This window comes from Bos taurus, chromosome 6, assembly GCF_002263795.3.
Source record: "Bos taurus isolate L1 Dominette 01449 registration number 42190680 breed Hereford chromosome 6, ARS-UCD2.0, whole genome shotgun sequence".
Taxonomy (NCBI): Eukaryota; Metazoa; Chordata; class Mammalia; order Artiodactyla; family Bovidae; genus Bos; species Bos taurus.
Window position 1 is genome coordinate 89,091,591 of NC_037333.1, and position 26,980 is coordinate 89,118,570.

The window sequence follows — 26,980 nt, forward strand, 5'->3', positions numbered from 1 at the left end:
CAGACCTAGAGATTATTAGACCATTGATTTTAGACTTTTATCGAAAATAAGCATTTAAGGCTACTGATTTCTCCAGAAGTACTTCTTTGGCTGCTTTCCTCAAATTTTGATAAATTATCTGTTCATTTTCCCTTCTCATGTCTTCTTTGTCCCATGGATGATTATTATTATTCTTTTAACCTACAGAATCAAAGTGCCTTTCTTTGAATTTTGAATGTACCACTTCCTAGACTTGTAGCTTTGGGCAAGTTTCTTAATTTCTTCACAGATCAAATTTATCATATGTAAAATGAGAATCCAAGAGGATCTTTCTCAGAGAATTATTGTCAGGATTAAATGAAGCAATCCATGTAAAGAATGAATGCCTTGAACAGAGTAAACCTACAGAAACTGTTAGCTATTATTATTGATAATTTTTATTCCTTTTAATTTAATGAATGTAACAATTCATAAACATAATCCTGGTTTTTAATACAGAAAATATATTTAACTTTCCAAATTATGTATTTTTCATTTTGTGCACAACTTTTTCTATATTTTGCATTATCTTTAAGCTGGACTACAAGAAAAACTTAAAAAACAATACTTAATTTAAGGGCATGAAGGTAGTTCTGTTTCTTTCTTCTTCTTATCACTAGTTAGGTAGTAGGTCTGATAGATCTGCAGTTTTAAAGGAAAGTAACCTTTCAATAGCCAAACGAAACCACTTATTGTCTAATATAACTTCTGCTCCCTTCTGCCTACAAGTCTTTCCTTTTGTGAAAGACAAGCTCCTTAGAACTTTCTGCTTGGTTGGATGCTGTCTGATTCAAGTTGATTTTTGCTCAAATAAAAGCATAACTCAGTTCATCTTCTACCACATCTCAGCATAAAAAAAGGCCAGTCTGATTTTTTACTTTTTAAAGGAAGCTGCTATTTTGTTTTCTCACTACAAATTCACCACATAACAAAGGTTCCTAGGTAGTGTAAGTTTGATCATAGACTCCAGAAAATGAATGACAGGTTTTCCTCTCCAAAGTGGAAATGATAAGGTAGAGCAACAGAAATTCTTAGGTCCAAGCCTTGTTCAGCCAGGTATCCCTCCTCCCTCCACACATTCACATTTGTCTTTCTTTCTTCTGCTCTCAGGAGAAAGGTATCCCAAGGTCTCACTAAGGAAGACAGAATCTGTATATATCCTTCCTGCTTTAAATGAAGTCACCAGTAGCCTGGGCAGCTGCGGGGCAGAGCAATGGTTTGGGAGAAAGGGAGCGTGCTGCTTGAACTGATTGGTTTAGACGCTTTCCCTATGTTCTTGCTATGGGCACATCAGCAGCGTGCCCAGTGCAAGAGAAACCGCGTCGCCACCAGGCCATACCGCAAACTCCTGCCTTCCGACGCACGTGCTAGTCCAGCCTGGGGCTCGGGTCCCGGCCCCGCCCCATGACGGTACAGGGCTCGGGTCCTTCAGCCCCGCCCCCGGCCCTGAACTCAGCTTCTAGCCCCGCCCCTGCAAGGTGCCCCCGGGAGCCCTCGGCTGGTGGGACTCGCTCTCCCGCCGAGCCGGGTGGGGGCGGAGTCCGGCCTGGAGCTGTGAGAACCGGAGCGGCGGAGGTGGTGCCTCTGTCGGGGAGCCGGCTTTCGCGGCCATGACAGTGGTGGCCCGCGGCTTCTGGCTGCTCCGCGGCCGCCTGGGCCGAGTGTCGGCGCTGAGCCGGATCGCGGAGTCGCCCTTCGCGGCGCCGGGAGCGGCGGGGCAGGCGTTCCGGGGCTTTCGGAGCAGCGGCATGAGGTATGAGCGCCCCCGAACGCTCGACCTCCTCTGGGGTGGGCGCTCCCGGGTGCGAAGCCAGTGGCTGTGGGAGGGGCGGCCGGGCGCCTGCAGCTGGCGCGGGCGAGGCCTCGCGCGTGTGACCCGGGGCTCCAGGGCAGCCGCGCGGCGGGTCGGGGGCGAGGCCTGTCTTCGCTCCGAACTTGGCCTTGCAGGCCAGGCCGGCTGGTCGCATCCGCCTCAAATCGGGCAACTTGGATGTTCTCTGCGCACACTGGAACGTTCCATGTTTGCAGCGGGTGCAGTTGAGTGACTGAGGAAGACCTTTGAGACCCAGAGAAAAGGGGCCTTAAAAACACGTGGTCTGCTTGTTTGAAGCATTTGTTTGATTTTGGTTATGGCTGTATTTTGTAAACAAAGGAGTGGGCAGTGGCCAGATGGTTTAGAGTTTATGAATTTCTTTGTTGGTGGTAATACTGAGATCTTTTCCAGCTCTACAATTCTTAATGATTTCACAAAATCAGACATTAATCTTGACTTTTCGGTGTTTCTCTGGCGCTTCCCAAATGTCTGCAGTCTTAGATTGACATGATCAATCTTAGATTCACTGCATCTCTTGTTGCTGGCTAGCAGATTGCGAGTAGGTTTTAACTGTTCTGTACAAATGGTAAGCTTTGTCCGTCCGTTCGTTACTTATAGCTATTATACAAACTCGATCTAAGAAGCTAAGAATAATTTCTTTGAACCCAGAGCCAGTGAGTCCATTTGTTTTCAGACTTACAGGAATTTCAATAACGTTCTGTAATTGCAGTTTTACGTGGCCAGAGATTGTGCCTTACTTGTCTTTTTGTAGCCCCATGTCCAGCACTATGCCGGAAGAAAGGAAAGATCAATAATGAGGAAACATAATGACTGCTTATTTAACTTAAATTGATTAACTCTTCATTGTATATATTTGGATCTTAGTCTTGGCGTGATTGAAGTAAAAAAAAAAAATCCTATAGGGTTTACTTTGGACTTAGTTTGTAATGACTGCTGTTTGTCTTCCAGAGAATATGTGAGAAAATAACAATGACTCACAGTTCTGATTGTGGCAGCTCTCATGGTGTCTGAAAAAAATTACCAGTTGGTTTGGATACAAACTCTGCAACCTAGGAAAAGCAGATTCTGTAGAATTCTCTTTGCATTACAGAATTGAAGGAATTATGCACCACAGTCACACTATTTAGATAATTATTTGCTGAATTTGAGTTATTTTAGGGCTTCTTCCCAGAGTGAAGATAACCTTTTTCAAATTGTGTAAGTTGGTTAATTTCCCTTTGTCAGATCATCCTGTCTTCTCCAGGTATCAATACACTGAATGAGAACCGTAACAGCTAAAAACCTAACTATCTCGTTCAAGCCACTTGTCGTCACACACACATGCAGATACACACACGGATAATTCAGAGGTTTTTAAATTGAATTTATGTCTTTTATAATTTAAAATAATTGACTGGAATAATTTTGGAAAGCTATTTTTAATGTAAATAAAGAAGTGTTACTTTCAACCCAGCTGCTTTCAGATTATAGCTGTATAGAAATAAGTAATACCTTTGATAGATTTTTATTTTTTCAAGGCAGCACTAGTTAGGTTAGGATAGGTGGCATTTTGACATCCCCTTGTCACTAAGTACTGTATATGAAGATGAAGTTGGCTGTAAGGTTGAGAAACACCTGTGGACTGATGGGTCTCGGGTGGGGAGAAATCCGGACAGTGTGTTGATGCTCATTGGTGTCTCTTTTCTCTTCTAGGACCAGCAGAGAGAAGAGATTCCATCTTCCAGAGGTCGCCACTGTCTGCCTCCCCACTTGTCCCCATCCTCGGTCATCTCTTTTAACACATTATTGACCAGAGATGTATTAATATGTCTTTTGTTACCCAAATGTTATTGACTGGAGATATATCAATATCACTTGATAAGAAATTGCTGGCCACAGGTGTTAGTCTCAGCAAAAATCCCCCCGGTCAATAATGAGTTAATATGTAGTGACACATTAGTTGTGTAGTTATTCATAGTGAATGTGGTTTAAATCCTACACTATCCTCTTGACTTGAAATATGAGCCTTAGTGTTTTTCTCACTGCAGTGAATCTTTGAGTTTGATGAACTCTTTCCCTAATGATATTGACTGTTTTCAATTAACAGATTTATTACCAGTTTCTGGTATAGAGTCTCAAATGAAACAAAGTATTTTTGATTGTCTTTCATATCTTTGGCTAATTAGATACTTATAATGGAACATATAAATACTTTTTTAGAGAATTTCAAGGAATAGTGTTTAACAGAATTTGAAAATTACAAAATTATTATTTATTGTTTAATATTTAATCTCAGAATGGTTTCCCTTTAAAATTTGCAGTGAGTTTTTCCCCCATTTACTCATGATAAAATAGATTTATTAATTGAAAGAAAATATATTTAAATGTCAAGGAAATAAATGAATAAGTCCCTTCTATTTGTTGCAGCTTATTATTTCTTGAAATGAATTACCTAAAAAGCCAAAAAGTTACAAATAAAATATTCTTGGTGATTAAATTTTCCCAATTTGGCCTTGCTGTGTGAGAAGTTTACAAATCAAAATGTGCTTGGGTTGTGAAACATCATATGAGCCTGGCACAGTGTTTTTAAGTGTATGGAGCTGGGCAGCAGTCTATCTCATCTGGAGGCAAGGTTACAGCAGACTTTTATATTAATGCCGTTCTCGAGGCAGATTTTCGGGTATTCTCCAACAGAGGCTTCCCCAAACCATGCTTTACTACATCAACTCATTTATAGTAACTAAATGGATATCCCAAGGGTTTTTGTTTTTTTTTAATTAAAAAACCCTGTATTTTTGGAAGTAGTAAGAGATACTGGTTTATGTTATGTAAATAATCATGTCTTATAGGACTTCCCTCGTGGCTCAGATGGTAAAGAATCTGCCTGCAATGCAGGAGACCCAGGTTCAGTCCCTGGGTGGGGAAGATCCCCTGGAGAAGGAAAGGGCTACCCACTCCAGTATTCTTGTCTGAAGAATCCCGTGGACAAAGAAGCCTTGCAGGCTACAGTCCATTGGGTTGCAAAGAGTTGGCCACGACTGAGCAACTAACACCTTCTTCTTTCGTAGGATGGATAGTTTTAATAATTTTAAAAAGACAAATTGTATATGTACACCTGTTTGTTTTTCTTGAGACCCTCTCTTCTAGTATTTACTCAGTTTCTCTGTCTGCTATAGAATTGATTTAAAGATCATTTTATCCTCATGTGAAGCTTAAAGAACCCAGACTCCACTTAGTACCATTACTGAAGCTGATTTTCCATGGAATTATTTCAACCAAGATAGAATTTGTACCAATGGCTAGCAAGGGCAGTTTCTCAAAATCACATTTTATTTTGCTGGAAAATTGTGATTTTTGAGTCTTAATGCCTTACCTCTCCTAATGACAATGAGCTATGATAGCTATTTGGTTACAGTTTTTATTTCTAAGCAGTTATTGGTGGTGGTTTGGTCACCAAGTCGTGTCCTACCCTTGCGAGTCCATGGACTGTAGCAGTTATGTCATTTTAAATTTAAAACATAAATGTTTCACCATTTATTGTCTCATATCTTAGTTTTATATCTGTGCTTCAGCTGTTCAGAAATAATATGTTCTAATGTAATATCTCCAAAATCAAGTTTTCTGATTAAAATGGATCAACAGGTGAACAGAGAAAATTAATACTAATCTCAGACCTTGTTAGTCATGATTTTAGTAATAATCTAGCAATTTCTTTAATGACCCAAATCTTTGTTTTTCACATGCTTTGTAGTTATATTATTCTTTCATGTTAATACCCTGCTGCTGCTGCTAAGTCGATTCACTCATGTCTGACTCTGTGCGACCCCATAGATGGCAGCCCACCAGGCTCCCCCATCCCTGGGATTCTCAAGGCAAGAACACTGGAGTGGGTTGCCATTTCCTTCTCCAATGCATGAAAGTGAAAAGTGAAAGTGAAGTCGCTCAGTCGTGTCCGACTGTTAGCGACCCCATGGACTGCAGCCTGCCAGGCTCCTCCATCCATGGGATTTTCCAGGCGAGAGTACTAGAGTGGGGTGCCATTGCCTTCTCCAGTTAATACCCTAGTTAGATGATAAAAGTAGCAACAAAGAAACCCAGCAGATTACCTTCTATGGTCGCATACTCTTCAGGAAATTCCATGGAGCTCAATGAAGATTTTTAAAAATAATTTGGTTTAAGGATGATTAAGTTGTAGAAGGATGTTTAAAGATGTAGGAGCTTGGGTGAAAACTGAACTGTCCAATGAGTGGGATAAATTAATGATTAGTAATTAGTGAGTTTACTATTAAGAAGTGCAATCTGGACCAGAAAAAATATCAACTAATTTGTGTTCAGAATGGGATATAATACAAACTTAAATTAGTTTTAAAGAAGACTTCAAGGTTGATAGTATCCAAGAAGTTTTATCCAGCTGCTTCTGTTAATATTATATCATAGGTATTTTCTGTGTTGCCATTGTTTTTGTTAACATTTTATTGGCTCCATAATATTACATTAAGTCAAGTGGCCTTAATTTACCTAACCATTTTGCTGTTGGTTAATGTCTAGTCCTTGAAATATGAAATAATTAACTCTCAGATGCAGGTCATGTTCCTGTCAACATCATCATACCAACCAGGTTTGTTCACTTAATGATCCGAACTCTACTTAGGTTTCTAGAATTACTCTCATTAAAGAGTATGCCTCGAATCAAGAGACTATTCAAAGATTTGTCATTCTAAACTGAGGGCATATTATAATTTAAAAATAGGTGTTTCCTTTTCCCACTTTGGCTATTTATTAACTCTGCAATGAATATCATCTTGCTTTAAGCAATCCAGTTGTATTGTTGAAAAATAAATTCGTATTAATATTTAATGCTTCCTAACTCTGTGTTAAACATTTTGCTAAGATTTTTCACATATAGTTTGTCCTTCAATCCTCATAACAACTGAAAGAAGTAGACACTATTACTATTCCCAATTAACAGATTAGGAGACTGGGACTTAGGGAAATTAAATAACTTGTCCATGATAACACGGTAAATAAATGGTGAAGACAGAGTTGGAAACTGCATGATCTATCCAGTGCATTTCTCTACAAGCAATTTATAAATTTCCCTATTGCTTATCATCGTTCTGAAAATCCTTATTAAATTGCAGAACTTTTGTGAATCAAGACACCTGATTTTGCATATAAATCTTAAAAATTGTGTTGTCAGATTTCCTTAATACAGGGTATCTCTTTACTTGGGAATTCATGGATAGAATTTAAGTATCCCTAAACTTAGATGGTGGAGAAGGCAATGGCATCCCACTCCAGTACTCTTGCCTGGAAAATCCCATGGATGGAGAAGCCTGGTAGGCTGCAGTCCATGGGGTCGCTAAGAGTCGGACACGACTGAGCAATTTCACTTTTACTTTTCACTTTCCTGCATTGGAGAAGGAAATGGAAACCCACTCCAGTGTTCTTGCCTGGAGAATCCCAGGGACAGGGGAGCCTGGTGGGCTGCCGTCTCTGAAGTCGCACAGAGTTGGACACGACTGAAGTGACTTAGCAGCAGCAGCAGTAAACTTAGATGGGAGGTCACTAGTCTCTACTAAATTTAGCATTTTCTTCAATTGTGAATATTTGCCTCAAACCACAGTAATAGGAGTACAACTTATAATATTCCCAGCAAAAATACAGGTATATTAATAACACAGTTGACACAGAGATCTCCAAACATACACACTCACCAGTACTCTTTGATATTATGTAGTAATTAGACTTGCCACTAGGTGTTTTATTTAATGCTTTTTTTAAAAAAGTATTTGATAACAGTATTTCAATAAAACTGGTTTTCTGTAAACCTGTGTATTTTATGTTAAACATTTAAAAAAATGGTTCTGAGAAGATGTACATGGGATTTAACAAATTGCCCAAGTGTTCTCATACAAAGCTTAGCATATAAGATTTTTTCTGCAAAAATTATGGATGTTTAGGTTGTTGTTGTTGAGTCACTAAGTCATGTCCGACTCTTTTGCGACCCCATGGACTGTAGCCCCCCCAGGCTCGTCTGTCCATGGATTCTCCAGGCCAGAATACTGGATTGGGTTGCCATTTCCTTCTCCAGGGGTTTAGGTTGTTACTGATGTTCTAAGTTACAGGTTAGAGTTCTGAAGTTACAAAATTGAATGAAAGAATCACACGTAATGGAAAAAAAAATTGCTTTACTTTTTATTGACTTATGGAAGTATAATTCCTTTACTTCACAGTGTAAGATAGCATTTGGGATGTGGAATGAAATGTTTTTTAAAAAACCTTAAACTTAACATTTCTAAATATTAATTTACTTTAAAAAAAATTCACTTGCTTTGAAAGGCTCCCTAGTATCAGTTAGTGATTGGTTTTATTCCATACGTAATTTTGCCCTGGTTCCCTTGAGTTTGTTTTGTTACTATTGTTAATTTGAACCCCCAAATCTTCAAATTTTGCCCTAAGATACAAAGCATTTAAACTATGCTAGGACCTGCAGAGATATTTTAATTGCTAATGACTGTATTAGGTTTTTTCATCTTTATAGATCATAAAACAGTTTATTACAGCTCTAATTAAAGTTGTGGTTGAAAATGAGATTAAAATACAGATGCAGAAGCAAGATGTCAGGTATACAGATTAAATACACTGTCGTTTGTGAGTGGACTTTGATTTACTATTTTGTGAAAGAGTATTTTGATATACAAGAAAAGTAGTGATTTTTTTCCCCTCCTGTTTACGACTTTGTTTTAGCTAATTAAACACTTAATTTAGTTCTAGGAACCATAGATTAGGATGGTTGTAGTTTATTTTCTGGAAAGTGAATAGGTAAATGGACAAGTTCATAGAAACAACACTAAATGTTGATGACTTTTTGTTGTTGTTGTTTAGTTGCTAAGTTGTGTCTGACTCTTTGTGACGCCATGGACTGTAGCCCACCAGGCTCCTCTGTCTATGGGATTTCCCAGGGAAAAATATTGAAGTGGGTTGCCAATTCCTTCTTCAGGGGATATTCCCGACCCAGGGATAGAAGCCATGTCTCTTGCATTAGCGGGTAGATTCTGTACCACTGAGCCACCAGGGAAGCCCTGATGGCTTTTTAGTCTCATATTACTTCTGGTTCTCTGAATATTTCTCCGTCTATTTCTTAACAGAAACTAGGAGAGCCATTTTAACAAATGAGCCAATCGACTCTTAGTCAAAGCTTATTTTAGAAGGTCAACAGAGACTATTCCCATTATATACATGAGGAAATTGCATGCCTTTAAAAGCAGTTAAGTAACTTGGCCAGCTTTTAAAGGTAAACAGGGCTACCTCTCAGGGACTTCTGGCTTTGGGTGAGTAATTTGTAGTGTGTTGTGCTGCCTGACTGCTAACTCTCCTCCCTGGCCCCTCCATTATGACATATTCTTTCCTAATGAAGAGACTTGTAGTGCTAGCTGAGCAATAGGGGGAGAATAAACTGCTGAAAAGGAGAGCTCCTTGTCTTGCCTTCTTTGGGGGTGACTTGCAAAGTTCCTACCTTTGCAGGAGATGTCACCTGAGCAAGTAATGACAGGGTGCATTGTGTGAAAGATATCTAAGGGTCAAATTGACTTCACTTTTGATTTGTATTAATGGCAATGTCACTGTATAATTTCTTGATGCAGTCACATTTTTAAGAGTTAAAAAAGTAAGATCACACTCAAGTACTGCATTTCAGATTCTTGTTAAATGAGGGCTACTCCATTTCTTCTAAGGGATTCTTGCCCACAGCAGTAGATATAATGGTCCTCTCAATTAAATTTGCCTATTCTTGTCCATTTTAGTTCACTGATTCCTAAGATGATGTTCACTCTTACCATCTCCTGGTTGACCACATCCAATTTACCTTGATTCATGGACCTAACAGTCCAGGTTCCTATGCAGTTTTGTCCTTTACAGCCTCAGACTTTACTTTCACCACCAAACACATCCACAACTGAGCGTCATTTTGGCTTTGGCCCAGCTGCTTCATTCTTTCTGGAGCTACTAGTAATTGCCCTCTGCTCTTCCCTAGTAGCATATTGAACACCTTGTGACCTGCAGGGCTCATCTTCTGGTGTCATATTCTTTGTCTTTTCATACTGTTCGTGGGGTTCTTGTGGCAAGAATACTGGAGTGTTTTGCCATTCTCTCCTCCAGTTGGCAAAGTTTTGTCAGCACTCTTCACTGACACTTAGTGAAAAACAGGAGATTTATCAAAAGTTCTTCCCACAAATTGGGATACTTTGAATTGGGATTAAAGATGTATTTATTTACTAAGGCTGCCATAAACAAAGTACCACAAACTAGATGGCTTTGTAGAGGAGGGCATACTCTCCTCTTTTTTCTCTCAGTTCTTTGAGCTGGCAATTGAAATGAGAGAAGGCAGATTAACCCGAAAAAAAAAATCAATAAAAAAATTTATTACCTATGTATGAGGAATTTACATAAACATGAAGTGTTCCAAAGACAGGCAAGATGAGGTATATATACGTTATTATCATGAGGTATATATACAGATATATAATGTATATATATATACATTATTCTGGACTAAGGAGAAGAAGGTAAGTGTCTAGGACTTCAAAGAGAAGTAAGGTAATTCACAGGAATATGAAAAGAGTTAATGTTTGTGAACAAATGTTTGCCTGGCCATCTAGAGACAGAGGGACACAGAGGGAACTTTGGTCAAACCAGCCTTGCTAGGTTCCTCCCTGTCCACCACACCTAGTTCATACTTTAGTATGGTTATATGTGGTGACAGCTCCTTTCTGGAACTGGAATTCCAATTCTTAAAGTTCACTTAGGCATTTGGGAGAAGTTCAAAGGTTTTGTCCCAAATCTTTTGGGCCTTGGTTGTTTTCAGCTGGAAATAATCTGCATGTTAAGAGTGTGACATCTTGGGGCACTGTACCCTGAACCTCATCATAAAACAACAGCAACTTATCCTCACATTTGTAGAGGCCAGGAGTCTGAAATCCAGAGAATCCACAGAACCATGCTCTCTTGGCCTGTTGTTGCTGGCAATCCTTGGCTTTTTTTTGGCTTACAACTGTATGACTCCAATTTTGCGTCTATAGCCATGTGGCCATCTTGCCTCTGTCTTCACGTGGAGTTCTCTCTGTCTTTTTATAAGGACAAAAGTCATATTGTATTTATGGTCACTGAACTCCAGTGTGACTTCATCCTGCAGCTTAATTACATCTGCAGATGCCTTATTTCCATATACGATCACAGCCGTGGGTACCAGGGATTAGGGTTTGAACATATCTTTTGGGGGACACAATTCAACCCTCAGCAATAGAATTTCAGAATTGCTTGTATAATGCTTGAGGTGTCATTGTTTAATTAGCTCAGTACCTTCTTTTGGAGGGAAGGGGTACATTTCTATTGTAAGCTTTGGTTTTAGTATTTGCAGTTCACTAGATGTTTCAAACCTGAACTCCTCATTCCACCCTTGTCTGGCTTATTTTTTTTGAATATGTTAATAATTTCCAGTAGATTTTGAACAAAATGCAACACTTTCTAGCTCATTTACAAAATATATTTTTAAACACTTGTTTTTAAAATCATGTAGGCAGGCAGTGAAGAGAGTACATTCTGTGATGACATAATTTTTTGTATTCAATACAAACCTCTTCACAATAGCTTTGTAATTTAGTTATAATAACTGAGCTTATGTGTACAATATTTGTTAATTTGTTATCAGTTTATACTTTTGGGCTTTCTCCATGGCTCAGCAGCTAAAGAATCTGCCTGCATTGCAGGAGACACATGAGATATGGGTTCGATCCCTGGGTCAGGAGGATTCCCTGGAGGAGGAAATGGCAACCCACTCCAATATTCTTACTTTGGGCAGACTACAGTCCATGGGGTCCTAAAGAGTCCTAGTTGGTAGATTGTATGCTTGTTTGCATACTTATGGATACATGCCCTATGACCAGTTTCAAGCATATACACATACTTCATAGGTTTCTTTATGTTGAAAGTGTTAATGCAAATTCACATGCCTGATGCACAATAGGATTTGGGAGTAGAGAAAGGTTTACAGCAAGGCAATGCTAGGAGATGGGTGGTTCATCCCCTAAAAAGCTTCAAGTTCCCCGAAGAGTTTCAGCAGAGCACTTTTAAAAGCCAAGTGAGGGAGGTGTAGTGTCTCAGGGTCTGTGATCAGCTCATGCACAATTCTCTGATTGGCTGATGATGAGGTAGGAGAGTGGTATCCCAGGGGTTAACATTATCAGTCCTTAGACTCCTGGTGTCCTGGGGCTATGTGTTCATCATTGTCAGATAGTTAACATCTTTCATTTGTTAGCATGAGGGAGGTTTTTTTTACATCTGCAAAACAGCTCAGGAAAAGTGCTTCAAATATTATTATATAGGTACTTCAGAGAGGAGCTAATGCAAAAGATATGGGGGAAAGCCTGTCCTGGGAAGGCCTCATGGGGTCCTGCTTGGTTACAAGGGTAGTTGACCACTTATCAGGAATACTAGAATGGGGATTTTTACTTTGAGCATCATGGGGGTGTAAATCAGTGGTTCTTAACTGAGGCTTGGCAGAACTACTTTATAGAGGTTTTAGTTAAGCCCAGTAAGATTTTTAGGTCTAGCCTATAGCATATCAGAAAGTTCCTGGCAATTCCTTAGCCAACCTGGCTCATCAATTGTGAGTCCTGTTGTGTTCTGTAAAACAAATTTTGTCAGAGATGATGAAGGTTTTCTTACAAGACAAGAAGGGCAAGTTCTAGAGGCAAAGATGGTTTTCACATTAGAATTAAGAACTTTCCATCAAAAATAACTATAAAATAAGTGAAAAGTCAAACCATATACTGGTGATACTTGATACACAGATATAACTGATGTAGACTTAAAAAACAGATGTAGCCTAAAAGTTGAGAGTTATGTTTTATTTGGCAGAAATTTTTAGTACTTAATCCTGGGAGGCAGTATCATCTTAAGTATCCCTGAGAGAACTGCTCCAAGGAGGTGGAGTGGGGAGTCAGGTTATATAGAAGTTTGAAACAAAGAACAAGTAGTCTGAATATCAAAAGTATTTTTGTGAATTAAAGAAAACCAGATATCTCAAGGAATTTAACACTTTTCTATGTATGGGAAGATGCAAGAATCTGGGTTCACTGAAATCACTCCTTTCAATTGCAGCTCAGCTATCTGGGGCCAACCTGCTGTGAATCTTCACATTCTAGTTCTTTGGTGCTCACCATAGAGAGTGGCTGCATTGCAGTCTGATGGCTGCCAGATGGCACAGGTCTTTCCCTCCTGAGTGCCCTGGAGGGCTGGAATCCCTGATGACTGTGACATTCTTGTTTACCCATATGGCAGGAAATACTCCATTTCTCACTGTTATGAGATTAGTGTTCAGAATGCATAAATAGCTACTACAAATTAGGCACAGCTAATAATCCATTAGAAAAATGGTCAATAGAGATGAACAGGCATCCCGTAAAAGAGGAACTCCAGATGGCCAATAAACCTGTAAGACATTCAACCTCTAGTAATTAGGGAAACACATATTTAAACTACAACAAAATGCCATTAAACTAATGTGTTACGTAAAAACTTTGACAATCTCAAGGAAGTAGAAATTCTTAGACACTACTGGTGGACGTATGAATTAGTGCAACCACTTTGAAAATAAGGTGGCATAAACTGAACACGTATAAATGTATCCTATAATCTAGCAATCCCATTCCTGGGTGTAAACCTTAGAGAGATACTATGTTTTATATTTATATCATATATAAATGTGAGATATATAATGTAGCTCATATATTGATGTACATTATGTATAGTATATATATGTTATTATATTACATTATATAGTATATAATGTATATGATTATATTTCTAATGTTTAGAGACACAAACATTAGTTTAAATGATAAAGGAAAGCAATGGAATTATAAAGCCCAATTTCAGGATTGTGTTTAACTCTCTAGGAGAAGATAAGGTTTTGATAGGGGAGGGTTTCAATATACACAATTGCAGTGATGATGATAATACTTTTTTTAAACTGGGTAGTAAGGTTGTTAATTTTACTGTTTTTTTCTTTTCATATGTTTCATACATATTTTGCATTTATTCACTTTTAATTTAATTCAGGATCTGTTTTGATACCATTTTAAGATAGAAAGATAAATATCCAGAATACTACGTATCTCACTGTTTTATTCAGTCAGTTCAGTTTAGTCGCTCAGTCATGTCCGACTCTTTGTGAGCACATGAACTGCAGCACACCAGGCCTCCCTGTCCATCACCAACTCCCGGAGTCCACCCAAACCCATGTCCGTTGAGTCGGTGATGCCATCCAACCATCTCATCCTCTGTTGTCCCCTTCTCCTCCTGCCCTCAATCTTTCCAGCATCAGGGTCTTTTCAAATGAGTCAGCTCTTCTCATCAGGTAGCCAGAGTATTGGAGTTTAAGCTTCAAAATCAGTCCTACAAATGAACACCCAGGACTGATCTCCTTTAGGATGGACTGGTTGGATCTCCTTGCAGTCCAAGGGACTCTGAAGAGTCTTCTCCAACACCACAGTTCAAAAGCATAAGTTCTTCTGCACTCAGCTTTCTTTATAGTCCAACTCTCACATCCATACATGACCACTGGAAAAACCATAGCCTTGACTAGATGGACCTTTGTTGGCAAAGTAGTGTCTCTGCTTTGTAATATGCTGTCTAGGTTGGTCATAACTTTCCTTCCAAGGAGTAAGTGTCTTTTGATTTCATGACTGCAGTCACCATCTGCAGTGATTTTGGAGTCCAGAAAAATAAAGTCAGCCACTGTTTCCCCATCTATTTCCCATGAAATAATGGGACCAGATGCCATGATCTTAGATTTCTGAATATTAAGCTTTAAGCCAACTTTTTCACTCTCCTCTTTTACTTTCATCAAGAGGCTCTTTAGCTCTTCTTCACTTTCTGCCATAAGGGTGGTGTCATCTGTATATCTGAGGTTATTGATATTTCTCCCGGCAATCTTGATTCCAGCTTGTGCTTCCTCCAGCCCAGTGTTTCTCATGATGTGCTCTACATATAAGTTAAATAAGCAGGGTGATAATATACAGCCTTGACGTACCCCTTTTCCTATTTGGAACCAGTCTGTTGTTCCATGTCCAGTTCTAACTGTTGCTTCCTGACCTACATATAGGTTTCTCAAGAGGCAAGTCAGGTGGTCTGTTATTCCCATCTCTTTCATAATTTTCCACAGTGTATTGTGATTCGCACAGTCAAAGGCTTTGGCATATTTTTCATTTAATTTCTTCACTTAATTTTATGCAACATTTTAACATATTGCTATTTTTATAGTTATTTTCAGTGGCTACATATTAACTCCAAAAAACTGTAATACAATAAACAATTTTACTCTGATAATCCCACAAATATTTTATAAACACAGTAGTAAATATAAGCTTCCTGTCCTATACAGCTTAGAGTGTTGTGAAGGAGACAGTAATTTTAATAAGGATTTAAGAGTCTACATGAGGGTAAGAGCTGGGTGCTGTGGGCACTCTTAGCAGAGGCAGATCCCCAGTTTGAAGGTGTCAGGGGACATTTTCCAGATTGCCTTCCAAGCTGAGACTTGAGGACTGTGTGGGAATGAATGAGGAGCAGATTTGGTAGGGATGTTAGAGAAGTGAGAAGGAGGATGAAGAGTGTTTTAGGTCAAAGGAACAGTGTATGTGAAGGCCCAGAAATGAGAAACTAGCACAGGCAATAAGTTGAAATGCAGCTGTGTGTACTGTGGGACTTGGTCAGCACCATGAGGCTGAAGAAAGCTCATGCAGGGGCATGTCAGCTACAGAACATTTGGATTTGAATTAAAATTCCCTTTCAGGTCAGAAATTTTGGAGTCATGTTTGACTTCTGTTCTGTTTTCTTTACACCCTATATTCAATCTCAGTAAATCCGAGTGGCTCCACCCTCAAAATAGATTCAGAATCAGACTACTCTCAGCACCTTGACTGCCTGCTCCGCTCACGTCCAAGCCACCATCATCTCTTGCCTGAGATTCCACACTAGCCTCTTCACTGGTGTCCTCACTTCCCTGCTTCCTCCTATTGAGTCTCCACATTTTAACCAGTTATCACTGAATAATGAAAATCAGGTCATGGCACTCCTCAAATCTTCAAATGCAGGCTTTCTCACAGTAACAGCCAGCGTCTTTCAAAAGGCCTGGAGTACAATGTGATCTGAGGTCACACTTCTCTGACTTTACATCCTGTTCTGACCCATTCACTTGTTCTTTCCACTGCAGCCACTGGCCTCGTTGCTATTCATCAAACATACCAGGCATGCTCCAGCTTAAAGTCCTTTGTACTTGCTATGTACTTCCCTTAGCCTAAATTCTTTTCTCCAGGTAACCACAAAGCATATTCCTTCACTTCTTCGTTTACACTCAGGTGTTACCCGATTAATCAGAGAAGTGACACTTTAACCTTCTTATGGAAAATGGTAATTCTGGCCTCCACAAATGCCTTTTCTATTTCTCACACATAATATATTAAATATTTGCTTTAAAATTTTGCTTATGTCTTCTTCAACTACAAATATAGTTTCTGTGAAAGTGAGTGATTTGTTTTGTGCACTATTTGTATTCCTGGTGCATAGAATAGTGCCTGGCATATAAGCAGTTTTCAATATTTATTTATTAAATTAATTTTCTCAATGTGTATATAGTCCAGTTTTAACAAGGGAGCTGGCATGTTTCCATTTGGAAAATTGCTCTGGCTGCAGTGTGGAGAACGGACTGGCAGCGATCGAGATCTGAAGGTGAATTCTTAGGAGCTGTGTGCTTCTATGGCTGAACATTTGAGTTGTTGCTGATATTTAACAGTTTTCAACAATATGCATGTTTTAAAAAAATCTCATTCCTTTATGCACTGAGGTCTATATGAGCTTAATGTGTGTGTTTACCAGTCCTGCTAGCAGGTAGACTGATGCAGGCATCTTGCATTGGCCCTCCACTAATTCAGGGTTGCTTCATTTATCCTTAAATTGTGTCTCCCACAGAGCCAGGCTTGCTCAGCCTCTCCAGTGACTGGAGAAATCAGTGGGATGAACCAGCTACGACTGAAAATGCTCTAAGTCCCTCTTCATAATTGGGTAGCAATCATATGGGTGTTTACCCGTAAACACCAGCTAGGCCAGGCTAAACCATGTCAGCTGTAATTAGCAGGCCAATTTAGCACATCAGTGCTATCATGTAAAGTTAAGCCCTGTCACCTCAGCCTCCAACAGAAAAGGTGCAATCAAGTTTAATCTGCAAATAGATTGTCTTTTTGGAAGTCAGGAATCAGTTTATGCCATTATCATCGCTGACATTCTCAAGGTCACACAGTTTTGTAGTTTATAGGCTGTAATTATCCTGAATTATGTCCAGTGTTGCCAGTTTGACAATAATCTATGAATAAATCACTGTATGTAACAGAGAATTGGCTAATAAAACATGTAAGCAGCTGCATTGCTATTCATATGCTGTTACAATGCAACATGGAGCTCAGATGGTTTTATATGTTAAAATACAAATGTATGTTCTTTACATCTGAAGTCACTTCTTTAAAAGTGACTTCAGATGTACGTTAGCAGATAAACTCATTTCTAAAGCAGACTATTTTGCCTATCTGAATATTGTTGACACAACTTAATTTTTGGAAAGTATTTTTTTTTTTTACTACTTCTTATTTATTATTTATTTATTTTATTTTATTTTTTTCTACCTCTTATAAACGAATCATGTTGAAATTGTTTGCCATATCTGCAGGCCCTTAGTACTTATTAATATAGGAGGTCCTTGTTCTTTCAGTATTAATGTGTGTGTGTGTGTGTGTGTGGGTATGCGTGCTCAGTTATATCTCTTTGCAATCCCATGGACCGTAGCACACCAGGTTCCTCTGTCCATGGAATTTTCCAGACAAGAATACCAGACTGGGTTGCTGGTTTCCTTTTCCAGGGGATCTTCTCGACTCAGGGATCAAATCCGTATTTCTTGCGTCTCCTGCATTATTATCAGGCAGATTCTTTACCATTGTGCTACCTGGGAAGGCCCTTAGTATTAAAAGTCCACTTAAATGAATCAATAACAAATGAGCATCAGGAATTCAAAGTAAATAATGAAAAAAGTTTGTTTCTTAATCCTGAAAAATAAAATTTAAACTCAAAAGTGAATGTATTTTATTTTTTACCTTATTTAAGTCTAATAATTATGTATTAATACCAATTATTAGAATGTACAAAGATACAAACTACAAAAGGTCACTCAAGAAATGATAGATAACCTAAAGAGCCCTCTGTATTAAATAATTTAAATTTGTAGTTTTAAACCTTACCACAAAGAAAGCCCAGGGCCAGACAGCTTCACAAGTGAATTCCACCAAACATTTAAGGGAGAAATAAAACCGATTCTACACAAACTCTTCTGGAAATGTGAAGAGGGATGGATACTTTTTAACTCATTCTATGAGGGCAGTTTCACCCTGATACCAAAACCAGTTACTTGTTTACCCATGGTTGTGATTATTATTGGGGCTTCCCAGGTTAAGAATCTGGTGCTAGTGGTTAAGAACCCACCTGCCAGTACAGGAGATGTAAGATCCCTAGGTCAGGAAGATCCCCTGGAGGAGGGCATGGAAACCCTCTCCTGTGTTCTTGCCGGGAGAATCACACAGACAGAGGAGCCTGGAGGGCTCCATAGGGTTGCAAAGAGTCAGACACGACTGAAATGACTTAGCAGACACATGATTATTAAAATACACTTTTGTGTTGAACTAAAGAAGTGGTTTTCAAACATGATCATGCATAAGAATACCTGTGAGAGCCTGTTAGATGTGCAGATTGCCAGGCTGTCACTTCTCCCCCAGGGGTCCTGAATCATGGGTGTGGTGGAGGTGGGGGGGGCGTCCAAAAATTGCAAGTTCAGTAAGCTTTGCGGGCAATTTTGATGTATGTATCCATAGACTGTATTTCAGGATCACTTCTTAGCAGAATGTTGTTGACATCAAAATTGCATGAACCTGGATGAACCCTGTAGACCACTGGTGCCAGGTTGAAATAGGGTATTCTTGATCTGGTTCTGCGTGTGTGTATACCAACCTGTCAGAAAGGGGAGCTGACTTATTTGGAAGGGGTGACAGATTTCATTTTGTTTGTGCTGGCTGATATTCATGATGCCTGCTCTGATTAGAACATAAAAGTTGTACAGGTGATTGAAAAAATTAAGTTGGTAAAGGTTTTCCTTTCCTCCATTTCTCCTCCTGGCATAATATTCATTGACCTGCATTTAGTGTTTTGTGTAATATTCATGCACTATAGATCATGCTTTCACCAGAGCTTTCAATAGTGAAAGGACGGGGGCACCAGATGGAACTATTTTTTATTTTATCTAATACCTTTAAAAACTAAACATGCAGTAGTGTGTGCATGCATGCTAAGTCACTTCAGTTGTGTCTGACTCTTTGTGACCCTAGGGACCATAGCCCATCACGCTCCTCTGTCCATGGGATTCTCCACTGGAGTGGATTGCCATGCCCTCCTCCAGGAGATCTTCCTGATCCAGGGTTTGAACCCGCTTCTCTTACGTCTCCTGCATGTAGTAGGAGCAATGTTAATTCACCACTTTTAAATCTGAGATCATGGAGAGCAGTAAAGCCTTCCCATAATGCATTCATTTTTGTGCCTTTCCAGAGATAAATTTATGTCATCTATCAAAGTCTAGCATGCTTTACCTTCTTAAGCACTTATATAAACTGCCATGAAGTAATGTTTTGTGCGGTTTTTTCTGTTAGAAATAATGCCTTGGTGTGAGCAGGGTGGCTGGGGTGGTGGTGTGGGGAGAAGGGGAAACAGCCGTTTGCTTCCTGGCCTGATCCCCATCAATGACAAGTATGGCAGTACTGGCAGCTGTTGTCACAGAGTCCGAGAGCTGTGGGACACAGTTTTTCTTGGAGTAAATGAGAGCAGCTGTGTAGTATAGAGCTCATGACTTCAGGATTTTGTACTGGGTGTACTATTAAGAGTGAACTGACTTTGCCTTTGGGTCAAAAGGCTATGGGGCCAGTTATATACAACATGTCTGGGGCTTTGGAGATAGGGGCCAGTTTTAACTCGACTGTGCTGATCTGTCTTTTCTGGGGGAAAAAAAAAAAGCAGAGCTTTTAATAGAACCAATATTATAGGTCTTGAGTATGTGATTTGATAATTAAAAAACATATAGGTGAAAGTGATGAAGAAATGTATACTATAGACAGATCATAATGCAGAACTAAAAAGCAGAGTTGGACTAGTTTTTAAAAGTTACGAATGCATTTCTGAACCTGAAGAATGAGGGTCAAATATATCTGAAAAAAATCAAAGTTTGGTTGCTCGCTTAGGGGATCATAGATGTTTTGTTCACTCTCGTACTTTAAATTGATGTGGCTGGATAGTCCTTACTGCCTTTTTAGTAGTATATTTGTTTTTTGTTTGTTTTCCACAGATATGATGCAATTATTATCTCAGGAACTGAAATGGCCAAACAAATCCAGAAAGAAATCCAGCATGGCGTGGACTCTTGGGTTTCCCTTGGGAACAGAAGGCCTCACCTCAGTATCATATTAGTGGGTGATAACCCAGCAAGCCACACGTATGTCAGGAGGAAGATTAAAGCCGCTGCTGCTGTAGGTGGGGAGCATTTTAGCTGTACTTGTTACTAGATAACGTTTTCTGGTTTTAGTGTGATAATTATGAATGATAACTGTCGACTAAATGCTATTTGAAAAACATGTGTTATTATTATTTATTGCATTCTGTAGATTATTTAGTTCCCAACATTCACATTCATTTCTTACTCTTTTTTTTCTTCAAATTTCTTTAAATCAACTTTGTGTGATTTCTGATCCTATTGGGAAACATGAGAGCAACTTGTTACATTTAAAGGGCCTGTTTGTTTGTGTTTGTTTTTTTTATTTTATTTTATTTTTAAACTTTACATAATTGTATTAGTTTTGCCAAATATCAAAATGAATCCGCCACAGGTATACATGTGTTCCCCATCCTGAACCCTCCTCCCTCCTCCCTCCCCATACCATCCCTCTGGGTCGTCCCAGTGCACCAGCCCCAAGCATCCAGTATCGTGCATCGAACCTGGGCTGGCATCTCGTTTCATACATGATATTTTACATGCTTCAATGCCATTCTCCCAAATCTTCCCACCCTCTCCCTCTCCCATAGAGTCCATAAGACTGTTCTATACATCAGTGTCTCTTTTGCTGTCTTGTACACAGGGTTATTGTTACCATCTTTCTAAATTCCATATATATGCGTTATTATACTGTATTGGTGTGTTTGTGTTTTTTTTTAATCACATTAACCTGGCTAGTTCATGGCGGTGGTGGTGGTGGTGGTGGTATTGGTATTTTCACTCTCTTCAAATCCACTAACGGTAGCTCATCAAAATAAGTGCAATTTGTCACGTGGGATACTGGGCCAAAGAATGCATGTGAATCATAAGAAAACATCTGTACCATTTAAAAGTTCCCTCCTGATGGTGCTTTGAACATCACTTTTGTAGAAGGGCCTTTTCTTTTAGTGGGACAAGAACAGAGGGAACCAATCAAACACTGTATAAGACACCATTAATGAAAAAACACATCTTTGTTAGTCAAGTGACTTTCTGTACTTGTTTTTCTTTCAGGTATCTGTAGTGAGATCATTCTAAAACCTAAGGATGTTTCTCAGGAAGAACTGTTGGATATAACTGATCAATTGAACGCGGACCCAAGAGTCAGTGGTATATTAGTTCAGTTGCCACTGCCAGGTACCTAATGCTCTTCTGTGTATCTAATTTGGTTAGGGGCAAGGACATCTTTCAACATTATTTCATGACACCACAAGTCATTTATAAAATAGGTTCAGAAAGGGACTAGCTATTACAGTAGCATTCAAGGTGGCAATTTCTGAATGACATGTTTATCGTGACTGAAAATTGTGAAAGAAAACTTTAGGCTTTGGCAATAATACATGCAGTTCTTGTTTTGCACAATAGTGCGAGACCATGAAAATGACTAAGTTGAAATTGGGCAAAGGATCTTAACAAATCAATAGGAAAATAACAATTGTTCTGTGACCTTTAAAATGTTTTCTCAAAACATTACCATGGTTTATAAATGTGTAAGGAGATGAAAGCTATGGTTTTTTCAGTAGTCATGTATGGATATGAGAGTTGGACTATAAAGAAAGCTGAGCACCAAAGAATTGATGCTTTTGAACTGTGGTGTTGGAGAAGACTCTTGAGAGTCCCCTGGACTGCAAGGAGATCCAACCAGTCCATCCTAAAGAAGATCAATCCTGAGTGTTCATTGGAAGGACTGATGTTGAAGCTGAAACTCCAGTACTTTGGCCACCTGATGCGAAGACCTGACTCACTGGAAAAAACCCTGATGCTGGGAAAGATTGAGGGCGGGAGGAGAAGGGGATGACAGAGAATGAGATGGTTGGATGGCATCACCAAGTCAATGGAGATAAGTTTGAGTAAACTCTGGGAGTTGGTGATGGACAGGGAGGCCTGGTGTGCTGCAGTCCATGGGGTCGCAAAGAGTTGGACGTGACTGAGCGTCTGAGCTGAACTGAAGCAGATGCAAAAAATAATGAAACTAATATTTATCCAGTACACTGTAATTTAAAACATTAGAAACATTGAGCATTAAAGTACTTTATTTCATTGCCAAAATCTTATCAAGAGGAGTTTGAACAGTTACTTGCCTTCTTCTCATCATATAACTTATATGGAGCAAGCATTTTTTCTATACCTTGGTGAATTAAATTGTCAAGTTCTTTTTAAGTTTGGATTAACTTCCGTTTTGTCCTTTGTCCTTTCAAAGTCATGAAATATCTCTGAGAATTTCTTTAGTGTGAGGTTTGATTCTGGTGTCACTTCCTCTGGGCGTTGTCATCCTTTTTGTTCCTCATTTATTTTGATCCGTTTGCGATGACTAAGTTCCTTTGGCTTCACAGCTGCATCACTCCAAAGGACATGGTATCAGCTTCTAGGGTCTTTTCCTGTTTCTTAATCAACCAACCCATTTACTGTCCATTAGAATCCTACTGCAGCGACTTTACCTTCTCTTTTACATTCATGGCCCTTACCTTCTTGCTAGCCTAGGTCTCTTTTATCTTTGCTTTACTGTTGCCATCTTCAGATCTTCTATTCACATCCAATTTTCACTTCCAGCATCATCATATTTATTTCTTTGCTGAACTTTCATCTTTATGGGCTAATTCCTTCTTTTGATTATGTACTTTTATGAAATGTCAGTGAATTTATCCCTGAAACCCAAGGAGGCAATATGATTTGCTATCTATGTTTGAATTGAGTAACAGATGTACAGTGACCAAGCATTCACAGACTTCATCTGTTACTTATATAGTGATATTTGGACCAAAGAGTCGGCATGCATGCATGCATGCCAAATCGCTTCAGTCATATCTGACTCTCTTCAGTCCTGTGGACTGTAGCCCTCCAGGTTCTTCTGTCCATAGGACCCTCCAGGCAAGAATACTGGAGTGGGTTGCCATTCCCTCCTCCAGAGGATCCTCCTGACCCAGGGATCAAATCTGCGTCTCTTAATGTCTCCTACTTTGGCAGACGGGTTCTTTACCACTAGCGCCACCTAGGAAGCCCATCATACAGAAGTGGGTTGCCATTTCCTTCTCCAGGGGATCTTCCTGACCCAGGGTTTGAACCTGGGTTTCCTGCATTGCAGGCAGTTTCTTTACTGTCTGAGAGTTGGCAGCTCTTATATAATTACTCACAGTTAAGACACCGTGATAACTAAAATTTGAACTGTGTTGTTGGAAGACAGGTGTCATTTGACTGAATTATAGCTCTGAAATTCATGCATTTTTCAATGAGCAAAGTAAGGAGTAGCCTGAATATTATAGATTATAGTACTTTTGTGCAGTTTTGAATTATTTTTTAGGTTTTGACTTGCAGAAAGTAAAGCTGAATAATGCAGTTGTCTGTGTTCTTTGTATGGTACTAGTATTTTAACTTATCTAATAATATAATTTAATATACTAGCTATATGTTATAACATTTGTGCTGTTTAAATTGCACTCTAGATTCACATTTCTAATTCTTTTCCTCTTATAGGTTGCGTTTAAAATATCAAAAAGTTGGAACAGATCTTAGAAGTTATTAAGGTTTGCCCTTAAGAAAAATGCTTATGACAGATAATACTATAGATTTAGCATAGTGATTTATCCCATACTTTTATAACTACAAAAGGAATTCAACACATACAGCACACTCATGTGATAGCATAGAAGATTAGGGCCTAGAAAATATCAGGGGTATATTAACATCAAAAGTCTGTCCAGAATTTTTTTGGCATTGAGTTTAAACCCAATTGTTTGGCTCATGCAAAATAAGAATCTTTTTATTTTTTTGGTACTGCTGTATTTGCCAAGCAACATTCTTGTGGTTTTCAGTTTTTAAATTTCCCCCACTTATATTTGTATCCAATTCAGATTTTTATAGAAAATGTATCACAAATTTCCAAATATCTAGTTTGTCTTAAAGAATTAAATTCACATCTGTAGAAAATTTACCCCTTTATGGGCAATATTCCTCCTTATTGAATTTGCTAGCAGTTTGCCACTAGATGGCAATGGTGATCTGCTTGTACTAAAATAGAGTACCTTTTAGAAATGTTCATTTTAGAAATATACAAGCAGCTCATGCAGCTCAATACCAGAAAAACAAACGACCCAGTCAAAAAATGGGCCAAAGAACTAAACAGACATTTCTCCAAAGAAGACATACAGATGGCTAACAAAGATATGAAAAGATGCTTAACATCACTCATTATCAGAGAAATGGAAATCAAAACCACAATGAGGTACCATCTCACGCCAGTCAGAATGGCTGCGATCCAAAAGTCTACAAACAATAAATGCTGGAGAGGGTGCAGAGAAAAGGGAACCCTCTTATACTGTTGGTGGGAATCCAAACTAGTACAGCCACTATGGAGAACAGTGTGGAGATTCCTTAAAAAACTGGAACTAGAACTGCCATATGACCCAGCAGTCCCACTGCTGGGCATACACACCGAGGAAACCAGAATTGAAAGAGACACGTATACCCCAATGTTCATCACAGCACTGTTTACAGTAGCTAGGACATGGAAGCAACCTATATGTCCATCAGCAGATGAATGGATAAGAAAGTTGTGGTACATATACACAATGGAATATTACTATTAAATATTAACTATTTAACATTAAATATTAAAAAAAACACATTTAAAACAGTTCTAATGAGGTGGATTAAACTGCAGCCTATTATACAGAGTGAAGTAAGTCAGAAAGAAATACACCAATACAGTATATTAATGCATATAAGTAGAATTTAGAAAGATGGTAACAATGACCCTATATGCAAGACAGCAACAGAGACACAGATACAAAGAACACACTTTTGGGCTCTGTGGGAGAAGGCGAGGGTGGGATGATTTGAGAGAATAGCATTGAAATATGTATATTACCATATGTGAAATAGATCACCAGTCCAAGTTCGATGTGTGAAACGGGGCACTCAAAGCCCGTGCACTGGGATGACCCTGAGGGATGGGAAGGGGAGGGAGGTGGGAGGGGGGTTCAGGATGGGGAACACATGTATGCCCATGGCTGATTCATGTCAATGTATGGCAAAAACCACTACAATATTGTAAAGTAATTAGCCTCCAATTAAAATGAATAAATTAATTAAAAAAAAGAAACTGAGAAGCAAGAGCCAAAGGGATATGGTGATAACACTTATCTGGATGCTTTGAGAAAAGGCAGTCTTCTACCTTGCTGAAGAGCCAGTAACATACAAAATAACACTGATTAAAATTAAGCCTTTATTATAAGCATTATTATATTCTTTACATTTATTGATTAATTGGATCCTCACAATTTCCCAATGCAGATGGGGAGCTATTATTTATGTACATTTTACTAATGATGAATTTGAAGTACAGAGAAGTTATGTAACTTCCTCTAAGGACACAGAGCTGGTAATTGAGCTGGGATGTGAACCCAGGCTCACAGGTCCCTCATGCCTTTACCATTATGTTACCACCCTCACCAACTTGTCAGTGTTAGCTCGTGAGTAATGTGTGCTTACTATGTGGCAAGTATTCTTTTATAGGGATGATTTTATTTACTCCTCAAAATAGCCTTATGGGTAGGCATTATCTTCTTCATATTGCAGGTGAGAAGACTCAGCTATATTACTTATTGACACATTATACTGGTACACAAAATTTGTTGTTTAGCAGAATAAACTGGAATTCTCCAGGCAAGAATATTGGAGTGGGTAGCTGTTCCCTTCTCCAGGGGATCTTCCCAACCCAGGGATCAAACCCAGGTCTCCCACATTGCAGGCTGATTCTTTACCAGCTGAGCCACAAGGCAAGCCCAGGAAACCATAACGCAATGCAATTACCTTAAACAATGTGTTATAAAGTATTTAAATTAGTTCATCAATCTTTTGATGTAGGTTTTCAAGGAGGATGACATTTTCCCTTCTTGTTTCTTCTGTCTGGTCTGGGAATTAATTTGACCTGAGATAGATTAACAAGAGAAAAAACAAACAAAAGTTTAGTAACTTGTGTACTTGGGAGAGACTCAGGAAAACTGAGTGACTCTCCAAAATGGTTTCAGCTCTCACCTTAAATACTGTTGGACATGGAGAAGGGAAGGGAGTTCCAGACAAACATCTACTTCTACTTCATTGACTATGCTAAAGCCCTTGATTATGTGGATCACAACAAACTGGAAAATTCTTAGAGATGGGAATACCAGACCAACTTGTCTCCTGAGAAACCTGTGTGTGGGTCAAGAAGCAGCAGTCAGAACCAGACATGGAACAACTGATTGGTTCAAAATTGGGAAAGGAGTATGACAAGGCTGTATATTTTCACTCTAGTTATTTAATTTATATGCAGAGTACATCATGCAAACTGCTTGGCTGAATGAATCACAAGCTGGAATCAAGATTTCCAGGAGATACATCAACAACCTCAGATAAGCAAATAATACCACACTAATGGAAGAAAGTGAAGAGAAACTAAAGAACCTCTTGATTAGGGTGGAAGAGGAGAGTGAAAAAGCTGG

General features: G+C 39.0%; 1 protein-coding gene across 7 annotated transcripts in view; it reads left to right on the top strand.

Annotated features, from left to right (window-relative positions):
• The first annotated feature begins 1,472 nt into the window (after nt 1-1,472).
• Nucleotides 1,473-26,980, top strand: part of MTHFD2L (methylenetetrahydrofolate dehydrogenase (NADP+ dependent) 2 like) — a 151,884-nt gene continuing 126,376 nt past the window's right edge. For 4 of the 7 annotated variants that reach the window (XM_024993325.2, NM_001206095.4, XM_024993327.2 and 1 more), the window contains exons 1-3: nt 1,473-1,771; nt 20,319-20,503; nt 21,516-21,638. In XM_024993325.2, the coding sequence (XP_024849093.1) occupies nt 1,629-1,771; nt 20,319-20,503; nt 21,516-21,638 (451 nt within the window). In that variant the 5' untranslated portion in view covers nt 1,473-1,628. Of the gene's footprint in view, nt 1,772-3,544; nt 4,338-16,529; nt 16,619-20,318; nt 20,504-21,515; nt 21,639-26,980 lie in introns of those variants that run through there. The other 3 variants (XM_024993329.2, XM_024993330.2, XM_024993333.2) reach the window with 3 other exon arrangements.